Consider the following 23938-nt stretch of genomic DNA (forward strand, 5'->3'; position numbering starts at 1 on the left):
ATGACTGGATCAAAAAACTATGGTACATTTACACAATGGAATTCTATGCTGCAGAAAGGAAGAAGGAGCTCCTAACCTTTGCAACATCATGGATGGAGCTGGAAAGCATTATGCTGAGCGAAATAAGCCAGGCAGTGAAAGACAAATACCATATGATATCACCTTTAACAGGAATCTAAACAACAAAACAAACAAGCAAGCAAAATGTAACCAAAGACACTGAAATACAGCACGTGCTGTCAGGGTCCAGAGGGTAGAGGGGAGAGAAGCACAGAGTAAAAGGGGATGGACTCACATGAATAAGTATGAAGGACACATGGACAATAACTAAGACGGGGGGCGGAGATGGGAAGGGGGTGGGGAGCACTGGGGGGTGCAGGGCTGGGAATACAAGAAAGGAAACTGTACTTGAACAAAAGTTAAATTAAAAAAATATATATTTTTTACAAAAAAGTAATATTGAATAGGAAGTCTCCTCCAAATATATTTATACTTCAGGGTTACCTCCCTCAATAACTGAAAGTAAATGCTACTTATCATACATGTCATATGTCATAGCTGGCACATGGTTACGTCCCTTGATTTTCTAGATTATTATCTTTAAGATGCTGGAAATAGTTTTAAAGGAGAATATATTAATAGTATTTCTTTAAAGATACATTAAGTAAATCATATTTTTTGTTGTAAAACAAATACAGTTTGGCACTGAAATCCATAGTATGTATGCTTCATTCTGTAGATGAGGCAGGGCTAGGAAAGTCAACAGAAAGCAGATTAAAAAGCTAGGCAAGCAAAGCCATGTAGACTGAGCTATATGAACAGCAATGGAAAGTCCCTGAAGGGTCGTGAGTGGTGGAGAAAATGATTATATGTGTGTAGAAATATCACTCAGTGGCTACCATGTAAGAAAAGGTGCAAAAGTAGAGGCAAGAAAATTAGAATGTGAATGTTGGTGATTTGTACCACGAATGTGAAATGCAAATAAAGAGAAATAGATTAATTCAAATTATATTTATGAGAAGTAAATGATAGAGTTTCGAGATTAATGTACTAAGTTAGAGGAAACAGTCAAGAATAACACCGAGAATTCTGAATTAAAGAACTAAGAACACAGTTATCACACTTACTAAAACAGAGAACACTGAAGGAGGAATAAACTTGGGAAAAAGTTCTAAAGTTCAGGCTGGGACACCACCAAGATATTCTTGGAGAAATGTTAAATAGACATACATGTAGACTTGAAACTCCTGAAAATGATTTGGGCTACATATCTACATTTAAGCCATCAGAACACAGATGTTAAGGGACAACATAGCAGCATTGAAGACTGCCAAAGAAATTAGAATAAGTCCTGGCTGGTGTGGCTCAGTGGATTGAGTGCCATCCTGCAAACCAAAGGGCTGCCAGTTCCATTCCCAGTCAGAGCACATGCCTGGGTTGTGGACCAGGACCCTAGGAGAGGATAGTCCAGAGGCAACCACACATTGCTGTTTCTCTCCCTTTCCTTTTCCTTCCCTTTCCCTCTCCAAAAATAAATAAATAAAATATTTTTAAAAGAAATAAGAAGAATGAAAGACCATGGGACTATTTCAGAGGTCCAAAAGACATCAGTATTGAAGATTATACATTTAAGAGTAATTTACACATGTGGTATAAAAATTGAGAGGGTTATCTCAAGAGCAAGAGGTCTCTGCTTCACCTGACCCCCTCAGCACAGGATTCCTGTGCCAGGAAGATGTGGCTTCTGGCTGTATAAGCCAGTGGAGATTGAGTTGGGGGAAGAAACTTCTGGATTCCCATACAGTTCATCTTAAAGAACATGCACACAGATTTACTCAGATACACTCCCAGTGAGCTCCAGTACTAGAGCAGCAGCTTGAAAGGCACCAGTGGCATACAGGGAGGAGCTGAAGTATATTGCATCAGGGCAATAGCTAGGGGACAGCTTTCTCCCAGACAGAACAGCTGGCAAGGGCCACTGCCCCCCTTCTGACCCAGAGCCCTCCTGACACAGATTCACAGAGCACGGGGGGCACCATATCTGAGACTCCCTCAACATGGCTCACACAGTGTGCTCTGCCCTGGTGATTACCTGAGATCACCCCACCTAACTTATGGAACCACCCAAGTGGTTAACAGTGCTTCTGATCTTCCTAAATCCCCTCAAACAAGCAGCAGCTACCCTCAGTGAGCCTCTGTACCTTGCTAAGTTACAACAGGCCAAGCAGTAGCAGCAGCTGGCCTTGATTCACAGCCTGGCCTCAGGGCAGAGGGCAGAGGTTGGTGGTCACAGCCTGTCATTGCAGCTGACTGACTGGCATGGGAAAATCCTTCCCATTGACCTGCCAACAGCAATCAAGGCTCAACTACAAGAGGAAGTTGTACTTGAAGAGGGCATACTTGAGTACTCAATAGGGGAAGCTGTGCCACTGGACCCCACAGGACACATGCTCTGTTAAACTATGCTACTAAGACAGGAAGTCATAGCAGCTCTACTTAATACATAGAAACAAGCACAGAGAGGCTGCCATAATGAGGAGACAAAGTAAGATGGCCCAAAGGAAAGAACAGAACAAAACTTCAGAAAAAAAACTAAACAAAATGGAGATAAGCAATTTTTCAGATGCAGAGTTAAAAAAATGGTTATAAAGTTGCTCAAGGAACTTAGTGAGGACCTCAACAGCATAAAATATATAGTCATAAATGAAGGTTACATGAATTGATATAAGGACAATTTGCAAGGAATCAACAGTACAGTTGATGAAGTTGAGAATCAAATTAATGATTTGGAACATAAGGAAGTAAAAAACAACCAACCAGAACAGTAAGAAGGAAAAAATACAAAAAAAAATAAGGACAGTATAAGGAGCGTCTAGGACAACTTTAAGTATACCAACATTCATATCATAGGAGTGCCAGAAGAAGAGAAAGAGCAAGAATAGAAAATTTATTTGAAAAAATAATGAAAGAAAATGTCCCTAATTTGGTGAAGGACATAGACATCCAAGTCCAGGAAGCACAGAGTCCCAAACAAGATGCCTGCAAAGAGGCCCACTCCAAGATACACTATAATAAAAATGACAACAGTTAATGATAAAGAGAGAATCTTAAAAGCAGCAACAGAAAAGCAGTCAGTTACCTACAGAAGAGTTCGCATAAGACTGTCAGCTGATTTCTCAAAAGAAATATTGAAGGCTAAGAAGGATTGGCAAGAAGTATTGCTTTTCAAAGTCATGAAAAGGAAGGACCTATAGCCTAGGTTACTCTATCCAGCAAAGCTATCATGTAGAATGGGAGGGCAGATAAAGAGCTTCCCAGATAAGAAAAAGCTAAAGCAGTTCATCATCACCAAATCATTATCATATGAAATGTTAAAAGGGCCTATTTAAGAAAAAGATCAAAACTATGAACATCAAAATGGCAATAAATACACATCCATCAGCAGTTGAACCTAAAAAGAAAAACAAACTAAGCAAACAAGCAGAAGAGAAACAGAATCATAGATACAGAGAATGGTTTGATGGCTGCCAGATGGGAGGGGTTATTGGGGGAATAGATGGAAAGGTGAAGGGATTAAAAAGCACAAATTAGTAGTTACAAAATAGTCATGGGGATGTAAAGTACAGTATAGAAAATGGAGAAGCCAGCCTTCTGTCCAAGATGGAGGCAAAGGTAGATACACTTTTTTTCCTTGCACAACCAAAAGAAGTACAAGAACAAATTAAAAACAAAAAAATAACCATAACTGCCAGAAAATCTAACTGTATGGAACCAACAACCAAGGAGTTAAAGAAGAAACATTTATCCATCCTGGTATGAGGAGAGGAGACAGGCATTTGAGGTGAAGAGGACTCACAGAAAGGTGGCAGCTGAAAGCAAGGCAGTGGCTGCAGGACTGGGCAGTCCCACATTTGCTAGCTGATAACTGGGAGGAACAACTGGGGAGCAAGGCAGCCATGCAACTCAGGGTTCCAGTGCAGGGAAATAAAAGCCTCAAAACCTCTGACTGAAAAAAACCTGTGGAAGTTGAGGTGGCAGTGGGAGAAACTCCCAGCCTCACAAGAGAGCTTGCTGGAAAGACCCACAGGGTCCTAGAACATACACAAATCCTCCCACCTGGGAATCAGTAAAAGAAGGGCCCAATTTGCTTGTTGATAGCAGAAGAAGTGACTGAAAGCCAGCAGAGAGCCAAGAAGGCTGCATTGTTCCCTCTTGGACCCTCCCCCACATACAGCTACAATGCAGCCACATGGGTTGCCCTGCCCTGATGAATACTAAGGCTCCGCCCCTTATCACATAACAAGCACATCAAGACAAAGAAATATGGCCCAATGAAAGAACAGATCAAAGCCCCAGAAAAAAATACAACTAATTGATGAAGAGATAGCCAACCTATCAGATGCACAGTTCAAAACACTGGTAATCGGGATGCTCACAGAAATGGTTGAATATGGTCACAAAATAGAGGAAAAAATGAAGGCTATGTTAAGTGAAATATAGAAAAATGTACAGGAAACCAACAGTGACGGGAAAGAAACTGGGGCTCAAATCAACAGTTTGGACAAGAAATAAAAAGAAACATTCAACCAGAACAGAATGAAGAAAAAAGAATTCAAAAAAATGAGGATAAGCTTAGGAACCTCCAGGACAACTTTAATGTTCCAACATCCGAATCATAGGGATGCCAGAAGAAAAGGAAAACCAAGAAATTGGGACCTTATTTGAAAACATAATGAAGGAAAACTGCACCAATCTGGCAAAAGAAATAGACTCCCAGGAATTCCAGGAAGTTCAGAGAGTCCCAGAGAAGTTGGACCCGAGGAGGAACACACCAAGGCACATCGTCATTACATTAGCCAAGATTAAAAATAAGGAGAGTATCTTAAAAGCAGCAAGAGAAAAGGAGACAGTGCCCTTTTCTCTGGAACTACAAAGGAGTTCCCACAAGACTATTCACTGATTTGTCAAAAGAACCCTTTCAGACAAAAGGGAGCTGGAAAGAAGTATTCCAAGTCATGAAAGGCAAGGACCTATATCCAAGATTATCCAGCAAAGCTTTCATTCAGAATGAAAGGGCAGATAAAGTTCTTCCCAGATAAGGTCAAGTTAAAGGAGTTCAAGAAGTAAGAAATAACAAAACATCTAAAGCAGCTGTAGTCTGAAGGACACAATATACAGAGGAGCCAGATTAAAACTATTTTAAATGTGTTTTCATTTTTCTAACAAAAACTTCTTAGAAATCACTACTCACAAGGTACCATAATCGCTTCTTGGAGGGACTCAAGGACCAATCAGAACACCTAAAGCTCTAACCTTTCCTCCACACAGAAAAAGAAGAGGATGTTGACAAAAGTCAAAGCAAATTTCCAAATTTCCATCTTTCTCTTGTCATTATGTCATCATCACTGATCCCTTATTATATGAAATGTTAAAGGGGCTTATCTAAGAAAAAGAAAATCAAACATACAAACAACAAAACAGTAACAAACTAACAATTATTAACAACTGAAACTAAAAAAAAATAAGAACAAAACAAAAACAAACTAAGCAAACAACTAGAATAGGAAGAGATTCACAGAAATAGAGATCACATGGAGGGTTAACAGCAGGGAGGAGGGAGAACAGGGGAAAAGTTACAGGGAATAAGAAGCATAAATGGTAGATACAAAATAGACTGGGGGAGGTTAGGAATATTATGGGAAATGGGGAAGCCAGAAAACTTATAATTATGAGCCATGGACTTGAACTAAGTTGGTAGGATGATGGTGGAAGGTGAGGCAAAGGGCAGAGGGGAATAAAGGGGAGAAAAAAATGGGACAACTGTAATAGTATAATCAATAAAATATATTTAAAAAAAAGAAAATGGAGAAGCCAAAGAACTTATACACATGACCCATGGACATAAACAAATATATGGAATTGCCTGAGAAGTGGGTGAGTCCTAGGTTGAGGGGGGCAAAAAGGAAAAAAAGGGGGACAAGTGTAATAGCATAATTAATACAGTACAATGTTTAAAAGAGAATTTTGCAGAAGTGTTTAAAAATGTGTGGCCAAGGGTTGGAACATGGTTAGAAAACAAATCAAGAAAATCACATATTTCAAGGAAAAGGGAGTCATCAAGTATCAAATTATATTGAGAGATTTAAAGTAAATCTCATCATTTCCTTTACAAAATAATTACACTGAAATGCAATAAACAAGACCCTCACTATGAACATAATTGATAAAATGCATCTATCCTTCTTTATCTCCTGTAAATCACATGAAAGAAACAGACAGATCTGTGCTCCTCAAAATAACTGCAAAAGATGCCAGAAACAGATGAGGTCACACTGAGGCTGAGTATAGAAGCAAATAAAATAAAGAACAAAAAAATAATAATAATGAGAAGCACTCATAGAGGCAAACCTCACAAAAAGCCAACAAAAATAACTCTCTTACAAACAGTCCAGGAAATTTTGATATCAGCTAAAGCACTTGAGAAAGTAGGAGGAAACAGGTTTTACACAAAACAAATATGATGGAAATTAAAAGAAGAGTTAATAGTTTGAGAAAAGATATAGTACAATATAACATGGAAGACAGGTAAAGAAATACCAGCATATACATAATTGAATCCCTGGAGTCAAAACCAAGAACAAAAAGTCAAGCAGGGAAAACACTGAAAGGGAACGTCATGTGCCAGGGAAAGTTGGTTCAGAATAGATTTATTAGTTTTTTATTGCTGCAGTAATGAATTGTCACAAGTGTAACAGCTTAAAACAACACACATTCATTATGGCACAATCTAAACTTCAGAAGTCTCACCGGGCAAAAATCAAGATGTTGGCAAGTCTGTGATTTTTTTTTCCTGGAATCTGGAAATTGCATGCCTTGCCTTTTCCAGCTCTACAGTCTGCAATCCTTGGCTCAAAGCCTCTTCCATCTTCCCCAGGTAGCAAGAACATCATTTGAACTCTGCTATCACCACCATGTTGCTTCTCTGACTCTGACCCTGATAAATCCCTCTTATGAGGACCTTTGTGACTACACTGGGCCCACCTTAATGAGCCAGAGTAATCTCTCCAAATTCCTTATTTATTTATTTATCTATTTATTTATTTATTCTTTTTAATGGCTTTATTGGAATGATACTGGTTAATAAAATTATGTTTCAGGTGTACAATTCTATAATATATCATCTGCATATTATGCTCACCACCCCAATTCAGGTCTCCTTCCATTACCATATAACACTAATATACTCTCTTCTACCACTCCGCCCATTTCCCTCTGACAACCACCATGCCACAATCCATGTCTATGATTTCTTTTTGCTTAATCCCTTCACCTTTTCCCCCAGTCCTGTACACCCCTCCTCTCTCACTTGCAAAACCCCTTTGACATGTAAAGTAACACACTCACAAGTTTCAGGGAGTAGGGTGTGGACATTTATTCTACTTACCACAACAGTCAATATATATATATATATATATATATATATATATATATATATATTCTGATACATATATACATATATATATTCTGATATATATGTATGTATGTATATATATATATGTGTGTGTGTGTGTATGTGTGTGTGTATTACAGCTTTAATGAAAGCATATGTTCTTTGTCTAACAAGACAATTCAGTCAAGCCACTTATGAGAAGAATTACTTTTCTTAACTTAGCTTTTTTCAAAGTACATATAATGTCAAAAGACAATGGAGAAATTTCTATAAGATACCCCAATAAAGAAAGGGTAGACTGAGAATTTTATATCTAGTCATCTTTCATTAAAGTATAAAAATGAAAAAGGAACAGCTTTATCAATGCAAATACTTAGTGACCGTTGCTCCCATGTGCACATTTTATGTAAACCAGCAGAGAATTAAATTCAGCAAACTAAGATATGAATGGGGAAACCACAGCAAAAAGACTTGCAGTGAGTACTGAATATATTAATCTGTAATACTAAGATAAGAACACATAAAAAGAACTGTTTAGGAGAAAGAATAAAATGGTTTTATGTCATGACAATATCAGAGTTGTATAACTAAAAACATAGGAAGTAGAAAATGAAAAATGTTGGTAGTAAAATCATCAATGTCTTATATCTAACAGCTCAAGTTCAAAGGATATAAATTAAAGTTAACAGGTCAACTAATAAAAATATAACATTTTAATAGTAAATACACAAAGTTAAGAAATATAATGCTACCCCGAAAAATCTATTGTGAACAGGAAGATACAGAGAATAAAGAGGAATCGTATTAATTTTTTCATAGACCAGAGTATAAAATCAATAGATATAATTGTCTAAAGATATAATTATAGATGTCAGAATGAGGTGATGGAAAATGGCAGAGTAGAAAGCTCAGAAAATAAGTCCCTTCACCAAAGCAGCAATTACTGGCAAAGCTGGTGAAAATTTATGGACATTTTTGGATGAATTAAATCTATCCATAAAATCTGTAGGTATGTAAAAAAATGTAATAGTATCAAGAGAGCACTTAATGAAAAGAAAAAAAGGCTGATAAATTACAGTAAGAAAGTATTATAATATTTTTTGCTTATTCATTTACCATCTTCCATTTCCCACTTTGGCAACAGATATGAAAATAGTAGCCTGAGTCCCAGGTGGCACCTTGGTGGTGCCAGGGAATGAAATAATTATTCTCAAAACATTGAGGCTATGCACTTTGACCTGTCTAGAAACACCTTTCAGGTGGAAGCAGCTTCCCAGGCTATTGTCAATCAAAAGCTTTAAAGACATATACTACCAGTAGTTGCTAGGAACAAGGGACAGCAGATGGGGCAGGCAGCAGACTAACCAAAAGCCTGAGAAAGAGGAAGCTAAGGAGGAAGATACTTAAAGAATTAAGAACTTTCACATTCTGCCACATACACCAAGGAATCTGCAATTCAACATGCATGCTTAGAGCTAAATTCATGTTCAGAAAAGACCTGAAAACTAACACCTCTAGTTGAGTTGATCTTCAGTCTCCACACAAGTGAGAGGGGAAGACTGAGGCAGAGTTGTTGGCAGTCTGGCTAAATATTGAAACAATTCCCCAGCTCAGAGCCAATCTGCTAAGAAAAGGGTAGTATTTTTGTTGTTGTTGCTCCTGGTATTTAAGTAACCTCTGTTAGGATTAGGATTAGAGGTTTAAAAAAGTCTCTGACATATTGTCTTGGGGAGGGAAACAAAAGACAAATAGACAAATGGGACTACATCGAACTAAGAACAGTTTTGAACAGCAGAGAAAACCATCAGCAAAACAACAAGACAGATATTTGCTAATGATACATAAGATAAGGGGTTAATATCCAAAATTTATAAAGAACTCAGACAACTCAACACCAGAAAAACAAACAACCTAATTAAAAATTGGGCAGAAGACCTAAAGATACTTCTCCAAAGAGGACATACAAATGACTAATAGATACATGAAAAATTGCTCAATATCACTAATCATCAGAGAAATGCAAATCAAAACCACAATGAGATTATCACCTCATGCCTATAAGAATGGCTGTCATCAGTAAATCAACAAACAACAACTATTGGTGAGAATGTGAAGGAAAGGGAATCCTAGACCACTGCTAGTGGGAATGCAGATTGGTGTAACCACTATGGAAAACAGTGTGAAGGTTCCTCAAAAAATTAAAAAATGGAGTTGAATTGCCTTATGATCTAGCAATTCCCTTTCTGGGAATATACCTGAAGAATCCCAAAACACTAATTTGAAAGAATATATGCATCCCCGTGTTCACTGAAGCATTATTTACAATAGCCAAGATATGGAAGCAACACAAGAGCCCATCAATAGATGAGTGGCTAAAAAAGCTGTGGTGCTCATACTCAATGGAATACTACTCAGCCATAAAAATAAATGAAATTTTACCTTTTGCAACAGCATGGATGGACCTACACAGTATTATGCTAAGTGAAATAAGTCAGCTAGAAAAAAAGAAAAATACTGTGTGATTTCACTTATATATGTAATCTAAAGAACAAAATAAACAGAACAGAAACAGACTCATAGATACAGAGAACAGACTGATGATGGAAAGAGGGGAGGGGGTCCAGGGGTGAAGTGCAAAATGTGAAGAAACTAAGAGGTAGAAATTGTTAGTTACAGAATTGTCACAAATATGTAAATTACAGCATAGAGAATATAGTCAATAATATCACACTAATTATGGATAGTACCAGATGGATACTTGAAATATCAGGGGACCACTCTGTAAAGCCCATGATTGCCTAACCATTATGTTCTACATCATAAACTAATACAGAATAATACTGAATGCAAACTATAATTAAAAATTTTTTAATTGTAAAATTTATGAATTTAAGTAAAAAAATCGGATCAATTTCATGATTCTTAACTTATATACTTCTATATAAATATCTAAGATAAATATGTTTTTTCACTTTTAAAGTATACATATCATACCTATCATATTATAATGTGCTTTCAATCAATATTAAAATATTAAACTATATGTTGACATATGCCCTAATTAGTCTTCACTAATAATATTGTATGAAAAAATCAGACAGTGTAGAGATACCCCAAAAAAGAAACACTTCAGTGACCACATAAGACAAGAAATACAGTCTTTGCAAAGACAATTTTGGAAAATCAATAAACAAATGGACCACTGTAGCCCACAGCAATTAACACTAAACCCAGGGGATGGGGAAAATATATAATTTCCTGACTTCCCACACTGTAATATTTAAATTGTTCAATTTTCAAAGAAAAATAAAAAGTAGATAGACAAATGGAAATTTATGAAACAGGGAAAAAAAGAAATTGGCAGAAACCATTCCTAAGAAAACCCAGACACTGAACTTAATAAACAATGACTTTAAACATATCTTTTAAATATGCTTAAAGAGCTAAAGGAAACCACAGAAAAAGAACTTAAGAAAATCAACAGAATTTTGTTTGAATACATAGACACTCTATGTATTTTTATCATTTTTTAAAATGATAAAAAGCATTTTTAAAAAGGGAACCAAACAATTTATGGAGCTAAATTTTTTTTAAAAAAAATTACTGGAGAGATTATACAGCAGATAAAGCACACAGAAGACAGATTCAGCAACACTGAGGATAGAACATCTAAAATTATCCAGTCTGAGGAGCAGAAAGAAAATGGAATGACAGAAAGTGAAGAGAGTACAAGAGACCTGTCGAACACCATAAATCACACAAATGTGTGAATGACAGGAGTTCCAGAAAGAGAAGAAAAAGGGACACAAAGAATATTTGAAGAAATAACTGCCAAACTCTTCCCAACTTTTAAGAAAGAATAATTCTATACATCCAAGAAACTGAATGACTTCCAAGAAGATAAATTTAAAGAGATCTGTACCAGGGAATATGAAATTAAATCAGTTGAAAGACAAAGACAGGAAAGAATCTTAAAAGCAGCAAGAGAGAAGCAACTCCTCAAGTGCAAGGGAGGCCCAATAATATTAACAGCTGATTTCTCATTTGAAACTATGTAGGCAAAAGGCAGCAGGATTATATATTTAAAGTTCTGAGTGGGGAATAACAACAGCAAGATGGCAAAGTACAAAAGAAAGCCTTATATATTACCCTCCCACAGAAATACTGACTTAATGATAATTATGAAACCAAAATATGTTGAAGAGAAGTTCAGAATCTAGCTAAGAAGAAGCATCCTAAAGAAGCACAAAATGAGAAGCAGCCATATTTATATGGGTAAGAAGAGCAGTTTCAGTGTACTCACACTAGTTCTTCTCCTAAACAGGTTTAGCTCAACACCAAGATTGTCTTATTCCATGCTTCTCCCATGGAGGGATAGTAGGTGTTTTTGCCTTGCCTCACACTGAGCACTGAAAAACCAAACGAGCTTGGTCCTGGATGTAGTTAGAAACAAAGAAAGGGGAGAGCATCCCCTTAGGGCTGAGGTTTTTATCATGATGAAGAAAAAGCAGAGAATTGATGCTTTTCCTCCAGGAGGGAAACATGAAAGCAAAGTGAATTGTGTCTTCAGCCGTAGTCTGGCTAATACCAAGCACTGCTGGCCAACACACATGTCTCCCAGTCAAAACCAGTCTGGGAAGACTGGCAGAGGTGGCTGCTTCTTCAAATATACAAACAGCAAAATAAATCTACAAGGAATATGAAGAATCAAGAAAACACAACACAATCAAAGAAAGGAAACAAATCTCCAGTAAACTACCTGAATTAAATGGCTGAAATAAGTTGTAAATTGCTTTCTCTCTAGTGTAAAAGTTAAAAGACAAAAATATTTTTAAAAACTATAACTGTAATAATTTAATAATTATACAATATAAAAAGATGTAAATTGTCACATCAATAATATAAAGTGTGGAGGAAGGAGAAGTAAAAGTGTAGAGTGGCTGAATGGATTTTTAAAAAACCAACCATGTGCTGCCTACAAGAAACTCACTTTAAGGACATAGATGGGCTGAACCTGAAGGGTTTAGAAAACAATATTCTATGCAAACAGTAAACAAAAGAGAGAAGTGGCTATTCTTATATCAGATGAAATGGACATTTGTCACATTTCATCAAACGGTCACAAGAGACAAAGAAGGTCATTATATGATGACATTCAAGAGGATATAACAAATATAAAAATATATACACTAAACATTGGAGACTCTAAATATATAAAGTATTAAGAACTCATAAAGAAGAAGACAACAATACAGTAACAATAGAATTCAATACCCCATTTCAAACAGATTATCCAGAAGAAAACCAACATGGATATAGAATACTTGAACAAGACTGTACAAGACTAAGTGAACTGAACAGAGATACAGAATATTGCATTCTACAGTACTCAAATATGCAATCTTCTTAAGAGCACAAGGAAAATTCTCCAGGATAGATGAAATATTAGAGTGCAAACTATGTCTCAACAAATTAAAAAAGATAGCAAGTATCTCTTTCAACAACAGTATAAAACTAGACCTTGACAACAGGAGAAAAACTGGAAAATGCACAAATGCGTGAATGTTAAACAACACACTCCTAAACAACTAATGGGTCCCAAAATAAATCAAAAGGTAAATGAAAAAATATCTTGTGACAAATAAAATTAGGAACACTATATATAAAACTTGTGGGACACAGTGAAGCAGTACTGCTGAAGTGTACATTACACTTATTATTTATACTTATATTAATGTCCTAGGCCTGCTGGCAACACAAGGCCAATCCTTGGGTGCAAAGGGCAAAGCACTGAGCTGACCACCCTGGATCAGCGGAGAGCAGCCCCCACGCCAAGAAGATGACAACACTACGCAATTTATACTCACAATGGAGTAGCAGCTGTGTCTTTTTGTGTGATTCATAGCATTTTTTATTTTGGTCAAATGCGTAAAACAAATTGTTTTTTAATTATATATTTTATAAATTTTATCTTTAGTCCTTAGGGTCTTTTTTGGCTTAACTTTAATTCTTAGGCAACAGTTAGTTGCCTATTAAAAGCTACAAACACATGACTTTGGAAAATGTAGAGTAATAAATAATAATAGGCTTTCAAATAGTTTAATATTTGTGTTACATTTAAAATAACTGAAGTCACACAGAAAAATACAGACGTAAGCTAACACTCCTGGGAATCATTACAAAGGCCAATCCAAATTCATTATCTGGACTTGTTATTGTTTCCCCATTCCTGGCTCTAGCTTAGCCTGACACTTGAACTCCCTCTTACGGTTCATAACCCAAATGTTCCCTTGCACCCTGCCTCCTGTATTTTTCTCAATAGCATTTAATTTTATGACCAGCATTTACATTTTATTTACTCATTTTATTTTCTGTTTTTCTCTCATTGGAAGGCAAATTCCATGAAGATAAGGAACCGTATGTATTTTAGTCACTGCTGAGCTCCAGTGCTCAGAGAGCAACTGTAACACTGTATAGTCTTAACCATTATATGTAAAATATACAGCAATAATTGCACACTGAAGATATATCATAAAATCTTACACTTATTTGTACATATATATTTATTAACAAATAAATTATTGTGAGATGTTTATGATATTTTTGGTTTTATTTCATCCTACTATGATTTCTACAACTTAAGAGAATAATTAATATTTGTGAAGATGATATTGAAGTGTTCTTATAGAAGCCAAAATAATTTTTAAATAACAAAAAATAAATTTTGCTTTAGTATTGATTTTGTTTTATCATATGCTAATTATTTAAAACTTCTAAGTATTAGTGTCTCTCAGATAATTTTATTTTAAAATATTAGATTAACCTAAATATTTATTCCCTATTTTGAATAAATATGTTTATTATTGTATAACTAACTGAAATTTTGAGGTAGAGAGTAGATTTGAGTTGAGGTCTGAATATAGTCTTTGGGCTTGAAATTTACAAGTGATTTGAATACACTGAATTCTAGGTGAAAAAATTACTGGGACTATTGTATTACCTTTTTGTATAGTAGGCATGTCACTGTCTGCAATCAGTTGCAAGCAGTCTTGAGTGACTGAAAAGCAAAAATGTATCATTTTAGTTACTTGAATAGAAATAGTAATGGAACTAAGGTGATTTAGAGAACACAAAGATACAAATTCATTCTCCAGTAACACTGAATATGTTATAGTTTCTACATAGCTTATATATTGTTCTTAACATTACTTATGAAATTTCCCCACAGGCATTAACTGTAACTTTTACCTGAAATAAAATTTGTACTTGAAATTCATGTTTCAGAAAATCTATATGCTGCAGAAATAGAGTAAGTATATCATCTTTATACTTTTAAACTAACTCACTTTAAAATGTTAACATATAGAAAGCAAGTTTTGTCATTATTATTTGTTTTTCAAGCCTACCAAACACATGAGTTATTTAAACTATCTAGGTATTCTAAAATAATTTTTTGTTAAAAAATCAAACAACGAATAAAAACTCACTAGTATTAAAAATACTATTGTTATTACTAAATATAAAATTAATTGTTAACATTTATTGAGCCAACATAAATCCAGCCTCACAAAAATCCTAAAAATTATATGCTGAAATCTAAGTCTTGAGAAAGCATAATCAGCTTGCCCAGGTCCTGAGATGGAAACCACATCTGTTTCACATAGACCCAAAGTCAGCCTTCCATTAAAATATTTGGACCAAAAAGAGTAGAGACTGAACATATTTTTTTTTAGGATATGATATTTATATGTTTCTCAATAAAACATGCCAAAAGAGTACATACTTTTATTTAGAAGTACACAATTCTTTTTCCTATTCAGAATCTTACAGCAGTTACTCTTTTTTTCTTTTTTTAAATTTATTTAATTATTTTTCAAGTACAGTTTTCTGTCTATTACTGTCATCCCAACCCACCCCCCGAATAAAATGGAAGATTTTTCCTGAGATTGCTTAATCAGTAAAGTTTCTGGGGATCATCAATTCATATCACATATTAAATGTACAGTAAAATATTCCAGAGAATATTCATGGGAATAAATAACTATTCAGTTAAATAAAGACAAATGCCATCAGGCAGAAGCAAGACAAGTAGACTGTAGGAGAAGAAAGCAAAACAATAAATATCTTTGAAAAATATAAAACATAAACCTGAGCATTCCTATTTTAAATTAATGAACTATTATTGATAGCTTAGATTTGTTATTTTTTAGCAAGTATTGTATTTAGAACTGCAGTAATACCTTAAACATGCTTCTCAGAGTATAGATTTTAATACCTGAACACAGTTCAGAATTTCTGCTTCAGTTGATTAAAATATTTCTAATATTTAAATCATGAAATAACAGATCTAATAATTATATGATATTCGGAGGTCGTACAAATGCATTGGCCTAAGAAGAATTCTATTAAAGGGAATTATCACATAAAGAAAATCTGTTAAGAAATTTCTCTTGGCATTTAAAGGTGGAATATAATGTTAAAAACTGCAATTTTTTATAAGCATGAAATTTTTCTAACACATTTTTATGTTAATCTGATCAATTCGACAGGAGCAGAACTCTTCAGTCTACTTTGTGATTGTTATTTTTATTTTTTTATTTTATTTTTTTACCAGTGTCCCGGCACTTGAGGATAGAACCTGTGGATTGGAAACCATCAGCACCGAAGACATGACACCGAGGGGATCGGAATCCTTTCCTTCTGCCTTTGTGCACTATGGGGACACGGACCCCAAGCCTGACCCCCGTCAAGAAGAGGAGGGTACTTTGTGATTCTTTTATTTTTTTAAGCAAGGGTGGCCATGTCTGTGTTAGAGAAAATGTGACTCATTAGTGCAATTACTATGTGAGACTCTTTGCCATGAAAGTATGTAAAAACATAGTAACAAAAAACATAGGCAAAATGGTTGTGAATAAGGAGACTGCTAAGGAAGAAATAGCAAAACATCTAAAGCAGCTGTAGTCTGAAGGGCACAATATACAGAGGAGCCAGATTAAAACTATTTTAAATGTGTTTTTATTTTTCTAACAAAAACTTCTTAGAAATCACTACTCACAAGGTACCATAATCGCTTCTTGGAGGGACTCAAGGACCAATCAGAACACCTAAAGCTCTAACCTTTCCTCCACACAGAAAAAGAAGAGGATGTTGACAAAAGTCAAAGCAAATTTCCAAATTTCCATCTTTCTCTTGTCATTATGTGTACAGGGATATTATAAAGATTAAATGAAATAATGCATATGAAACACTTAGTACAATACCCCGAACATAATAATTGCAAAATCACTCTTGGCTATTATCAGTAGTAGTAGTGCTAGCAATACTGTTCCTAACAGCATCACACCAAATAAACTGGGAACATAGTGGATACTATGGGATCATGAAGATTAAGTGAAGCTGACTAAAAAGACCAAAGAAATACTACTGTACATTACTTCCTATTTTGATTAACCGAAACCCTGACTGCTTCCCCAAAACTCCTATAGGAGAAAGTTTTATATAATGAGTGATGCCTCAACACTACCAAACTGCTGATACACACTTGAATTTTAATCTCTGTGGCCTAACTAAAACTTGGCTACAACCTACACATTGAAAACAGTGATCTATTTCATCATGTAGTAACAGAAATCTACTTTTTAGGAAAAAGCATGCCATTGAGAGAAAAGTTTATTCCTAGCAATACTCTTTCAAAAAGAAAATGGGCTCTTAAAATGACACCTCAATAACAATGTTTGAAAAATGAGAACAAGACTTTCCTCATTAGATGTTGCTCAGGTCCCACTAACCCCATCAGTGTTACTTATCTCTTCACATTTAAACACTTCCTTCTCAGGAGATTTAATATCTACTATCACTTCTCTCCAGTTCAGCCTTCTAGGACTGTTTTCAATTCAACATAGATCTGATCTTAACTATAGATTATTACTCACAAAAAAGTGGGAAAAGAAGAGTATAGTATTTTCTGATATCTCCTAAGAACATAGATATCCAATTACAACAGTTCTGAGAATGCAGAGGCACTGTAAAACACAATATTAAGAGCAATTGTAATACTGATTGTGTTTGGTTTTCATAAGTCTTTCATACGTCATTCCCTCCACTACAACTGAAGAAAATTACACAAGAGTTTAAGAATATTTTATCTTTTTAACTAAGCAAGGCAACAGCATCCATTAAAACCTTTTGTATGACTTAGAAACATTTCTAAACATGTATATTTACTATATACGTATCATAATATGAGAAACATGGGTAATTACTCTTGCTCAGTATATTTTGACAGCATAAGAAAATTTACTCATAACATTAGACCTGTGTAAAATATTTCTAAAAATAAATTATACTGATGACAAAAAGAGGTTACAAAAGAGAATCCCTAATATAAGAACTTTCAAAATAAATAATTTACTACTACTCAACATTTGATAAAATAAAATCTAACCAATTTCACAATTAAAATAGCACTTAAATATTTTCTATACAAAAAACATTTTGAGCTGGAAGGTTACATTCTTAAATGTATTATTCAAATATCATTTAATCAGGAAGAGGGACTTGAAAGTATACGGGATTGCTAATATCTGTTATATTTCTCTCTGTATTAGGACTAAACTCTTTCAAACTGTAACCTTGTTTATTATACATTATTTCAATAAGCTAATATATAAAACTACCAAAAATGCAATTCTTGCAGATTACCTATGGCTCCCATGAAAAACATCACAGAGTTGCTCAATTCATATGTCCTACACCTACTAATTTTTCCAAGTTCTCACTTATCTACATGGAAAAGTTTAATTAGAAATTTTTTAAGATATAAATATTGACCTAATGCTGATTATAGATTTATTAAAAATTTTAAGAAAGAATTGCCATGGGATAAACATTTCTACTGGAATGGAAATATAAGAATTTAGGTATGGAAAACTGGATTATAAAGTTTTATTTGATCAATGATAAGAAGTTTGCTTGAGTGGCAACTTATGAAACCATATGAGTTGAGAGAGTTTTTAAAAGTTTTTTAGATAGCTAGATTGAGAAGTAAACAGGAAAAAAAATCAGGAATTCTTAATCTTGAGAAGGGCCAGCCTGATAAATGTTGATTGTACATGTGTCTATGTGTAGAATGAGTTGCCATAAAGGGTGACAACAGCAAGCCAAGTTTCAGCTGCTGACTTGCAATAAATACAACATGAGTATAATTTGGTCTAAAATACAATTGTACAAATGAAGTATCCAAGATAAACTATGAAAAAATTATGTCTGTGACTAATGACTGTATGTGTTTGAAGGAGAATTAAAAACTAATAGTAAAAACAAGTTTTCAATTTTCGGGAACTCAGAAAGATGGCAGTACTATAATGGCCTTGGGGAGTAGGAAAGAGGTGCTGTTTTTTTGAGGGCTGGGAAGGAGTCGATAAAATAAAACAGAAATAACTATAGCTAATCGAAATAAAGAAAAATATTTGAATTAAAGATTTCCTGTGTGTGTATAGAGTTTCAGGCATTAATTGGGCATTGTCATGTATCACTCATAATATGATTATGTTCTGTACCTAAAGCAATGTAGGAGATGTAAAATGGTAGTCCTTTACAGAGCCTCATAAGCACTAAGAACTAAAAAAGCAAAAACAAAAAACCCCACTATTTTCATTTAATGTTGTTTCATTTTACAACTGATCAAATATTTTAACTTAAAATTACTAATTTTATAGTTAAGTCATCATCTTCACAGGATATGTGTTTTCTTTTGCCATGAGTCCTTTGCATTATTTTAGAATATTTATTGATTAGTGATTTATACTCAGAGGTCACTGGCTATCAGTAACTTTCCAGTGAAAAATAATATGCAAACATGCCTGAAAGTCAAGAAACGTAAAACTAAAAATAGAAATACACCTGAATGTCTTGAAAAGGGTAACAATAAATTGCACAAGTGGTTGTTACATCTTCAACTTCCTCTTGGATATTTCTATCTGGATGCCACAATGATACTTTAAATTCAACATGCTCCAGATCTATTTCTTTATCTTCCTCACACACTCACCACTTACCTTTTTTTCTCTCTTAATGAACTATATAACTGTCCTCTGAGTTGCCCAAGCTAGAAACTTTATATACATGCCTGATTCCGTGAGGAGAACATATATAAATCAATATGATAAAAACAGAAATAAAGTTGCAATTGTATGAGAGAGAGAGAGAGAGACAGACAGAGAGAGCATCCCATTTGACCCAAATAGAAGGCTTCTCTGAACAGTCACACTTTGATGAAATCAGAAGGAAGAAGGAAACAGGAACATTCCAGACAAAACCAATAGTCATAAGTATATGGAAAGGGGCACTGCAAGTATGAGTGAAGGGAGAAGGATAAAAATGGGAAGATGAGGTGCAGGGTACCCAATGTTCAACAATGACCCTTGTCATTCTTGACAATTACATTATTTCACCAAGTTGTGTTCCTTCTTTTTTCTACAAATCCTAGTCCATCATTGCTTCTCTCTACAATTATTCTAAACCTCAATTTTATCTTGTTCTTCTAATGAGTTGGAAATTGAACATAAATAAAATGTGTTCAGTGGCCATTCTTGAACAGAAAAACAAAGTCTACTTTCACAGACTCATGAACTCTACTCACCCACCCAGCTGTACTTAAACACACATTTTCAGAAAAGGAGGTCACCTTCATGCACCCGTGACTGTGTATCTGCCATTTCCTTTGCCTAAAATATTCCTCGCCTTTTCATCTGGTAGAAGCCCATTCATCCTCAGGGTTCAGATCAAATATCACCTCTTTCCCTGATCCTACTACACATTGTACATACATTTATTGACATACATTTCACTATACATACTAATGGTTTAACTGTATCTCTCGAGAGACTGTGAATCACTTGATATCAAGGATCACCATTTACAAATTTGCAGTGTCTGGTTTGAGCAGACTAAAACAAAAATCTGTGGAACAAATTAGAAAAAAAACAGACATCATAACATCCAACCTTTCCAAATAGTTATTTAAAAACCCATCCTTACAGCCAACTTTATAATAAATGTATTAAATAAACAAATTAATGCTTTAGGGAAAATAGGTTTAATAAATTTAAAGAAAATATTTCAATAATACCTGACACACTAATGATAAATCTTTGGGCCCATGGTTATACTGAAAACATTTTACATAGCAAATAATCCTCAATAATAAAGTTTTTCATCTTTATCCATAGAATGGTAGCATGCTATTATATATTTTTAAGTAAATGCCTGTGTACAAGTTTCCTGAAATTCTTACTCTGTATTTCTCTGACAAGCTCTAGAGAGTTAGAAGAGAAAAAAGAAGAATTGATGCTTGGCTTCACTAGTGTCAGAAGCTATGAAAAGCAGTTGCTTTCAATTTCCCCCATCTCATTCAGTCTAGCCATTGGAGGAAGAGGAAGAAGAGGAAAGCCTCGAGTTGTAAAAACACTTCAATCAATCAGCACTCGTAAAAATCTTAAACATTTAAAAAAGTAAACATTTAAAAGGTGTTAGCATGTGCTATGCCTCTTCTACCCACTAAAATAAGACATTTTCTTACACTTTTTCTGTCTTCCTGTTTTATTATTGTTTCCATACTCTAGGATACAATCTTCTCTCATCCAAATCTCCTGATTCTTCCAAACCCATCTTAACACTTTTCTACCATGGAGTAGATAATCTTTCAGTGTATAATTATCAATACTAATATTCTATGATTCTAAACAAGATGTCCCTCTCATTGGTAATAATATTAATATTAATATAAGTCTGGGTCTCAAAGGACTCAGTAATTTTTTTTCAAAAATCTGACATCTTACCTGAAGAGTAAACACATACAGTTGTCATAATTAAAAAAACACAGAATTTACGGTTAATAGATAATGAATTCACTTTTCAAACCAATTAGCTATTTAATCATAAGACTGACATAATTTTGAAATGTTTTCTTATCTATATATAATAAAAATAATATCTATTTCATAGTGTCATAAGAATCAACTGCAGTCATAATTTACATGTGTCTTATAGAAGCTAAAGAGCTTAGTGTTTGTTATCTTAAAATTTACATTAATTTTGCTTAATTTCTCTAGCTAAATGTTTAGCTTTTTGAGAAAAGGAATTGACTCTGTCTGGGACTCAATTCTACCATCTAAAATAAAGACAATTATGACAACTTAATAGTGTTATTGAGAGGGTAAATGATCAACAGAACATAACCCAGAGTTTACATATGGAACACACCCAATAACTTACTTTCCCTCTTCTCTTTTCTATATATTTCAGAGTGCCTACCTCAGAGTTTCTCACAGTGGCTGTTTACTCTATTTTGTGAAAAATGTTTCTTCTCTAAATCTTCAGAAACTTGCATACCCTTTAAAAGAAAATCCCACCATAACAAAGAACTTCCCTATGCAGTTCTTTTAAGTGGGACTTGACCTATAAAAAGCATAAATAAACATTAAAATTAGTATGATCCATTCCTACAGAATAATGAGAACACATTCCTCAACATTAGGGAATTTATGTGTAAAATACCTACCTATGTCTGATTTTTTTTTCAAACTGAAAGTATAAAGAATTGTTGAGCTTTCAAGAAGAGAGACTTACCCTGGCCTCCTTATCTGTAACAGAAACATATCCTCTTCCCTCCCCTTGCCCTTAATCCTACTCTAAAAATTTCACTTACTCAATACATTTGCCATTTTCTAGTATTATGATTCACTTATTAATTATGTTTATTGATTATTTTCTGTGTCTTTCTACTTCGTTGTGATGTAATCACTGGCAGACAGAAACTTTTATCTGTTCTGTTTCCCAGTCAACTCCTAAAAACTACAATTCTTGGAATGTAGAAGGCTTGTAGAATATGTGGAAGAGAATATGTAGAATATGTGCAATATCACTCTTGGCTGCACTGATTGACTTGTTTCCTGGCTCTTCTGTTTCCCAAAACTTTAAACTTGACAAGAACATGGTTTAAAGATTTGGTTGTCAGGTCACTATTTTCATTTTAAATACTTTTTTGGAAATTGAACAGAAGCCTGTTCTTGCAACACTTAAAAAAGAGGCTCTCATTATTGAAGCAGGAGGTTAAAATAACAGTCAGGGAAGAATCTAGTCAAAGATCACCATGGCAGCAGCCAGCTGTTTATGTTCTAGGAAGGAACACACCCTTACTGGGTAAGAGGCTTCAGTTAGCCTAAATCTGATACAAACTATATGGTTGAGTTGTACATTTTATGCTTTTGGTAAAGTTACAGCTGAGCCAGGAATGTCAATGAAACAAAGACTGGGCTTTATAGACAACTCAGACATCCTATCTCTCCTTGGAGAGGAGATAGATTAGATTATTAATTTCAAGAAAGAATATTCAATAACAATATTGATATTTTTCTTTTTACAATTAAAAATGTTTACCCCAGAGAAATAGTTAAGTTATGATATAAGGTGTTAACTTATGTGTACTATATTCAAAATTTTGATTTTAAAATGTTAATACAATATGGTGTCCTGGATGGTCCCTGGGACATAAAAAGGACATTAGTAGAAAAGCTGGTAAAATTCAGATAACAGTCTGGAGTTTCATTATTAGTTAAGTCCCAATGTTGGTTTCTTACTTGTGACAAAGGGACCATGGTGATATAAGACGTCAGAATTAGGGGAAACTAGATGAGAGATACATCATCACTTCCTACACTATCTTTACAATTTATCTATCTAAAATAAGCACAAACTAAAAAATTGTTTAAATGAAGAAAAATAAAGTAGTTTGGTCAAAATCTTAAGTAAATATGTAAAAGGTGAAATATGGGCATTCATCTTTCTATATTTCTTGGAATTATTCATGTTTTCACAGCAATGTATTATTATGGTTGAGATAAGTATAATGAACATTATAAAAATAATTTTTGTTATTCTGTAATTTAAAACACATGATTTCCAATTACCCTTAAATACCCTAATAAATAATAAGGGAGAAAATACAAAGGCTATCTGATTTTATTTACAAACTAGTAAAATAATGGTTTCAGTAGGGGTCCATGTGAAAGAATTAATTTTCTTGTTGAACTCTAAAGATGCTTATCTTTAGGTTTTAAAAATGAATACATTTCTATGAATCTAAGTTTATAATCAATAAATATAATTAATGAGTAAAATCAGGTAAGAGTTCAAAATATGGTTCATCATGATCTCACTTGTGAAGAAATTGTAATGGGTAATATTTTCAAGGCCATATTACTTGAGTTATTTATTTTTAATTAGGAATATCTGCAATCACATTTTATGGGCTTAAAAGTGAAGTTTTGGTCAATATGAGCCATTTGGCAATTCTTTTGATCCTGGATTTCCCCACATTTCTGTTTGTTAAATTATAATCAGAAATTATCTAATGAAACTTAGTAACACTTTCATTGAAATACAACATAATTAAAGATAAACAAAATAGAGCCAATTTTAAAATTAAGT

General features: G+C 34.2%; 1 protein-coding gene and 1 non-coding gene across 2 annotated transcripts in view; both read right to left on the reverse strand.

Annotated features, from left to right (window-relative positions):
- Positions 1–23938, reverse strand: part of TNFSF13B (TNF superfamily member 13b) — a 44248-nt gene that overhangs the window by 14687 nt on the left and 5623 nt on the right. The window contains exon 3 of the mRNA XM_037067729.1: positions 14451–14507. Within this exon, the coding sequence (XP_036923624.1) occupies positions 14451–14507 (57 nt within the window). The remainder of the gene's footprint in view (positions 1–14450; positions 14508–23938) is intronic.
- Positions 16062–16210, reverse strand: LOC119002092 (small nucleolar RNA SNORA57). Its single transcript, XR_005069675.1, has one exon. It is a non-coding gene; the product is annotated as a small nucleolar RNA SNORA57 (small nucleolar RNA).

The sequence above is a fragment of the Sturnira hondurensis genome, unplaced genomic scaffold, assembly GCF_014824575.4.
Source record: "Sturnira hondurensis isolate 20B ecotype Veracruz unplaced genomic scaffold, ASM1482457v3 Scaffold0017394, whole genome shotgun sequence".
Lineage (NCBI taxonomy): Eukaryota > Metazoa > Chordata > Mammalia > Chiroptera > Phyllostomidae > Sturnira > Sturnira hondurensis.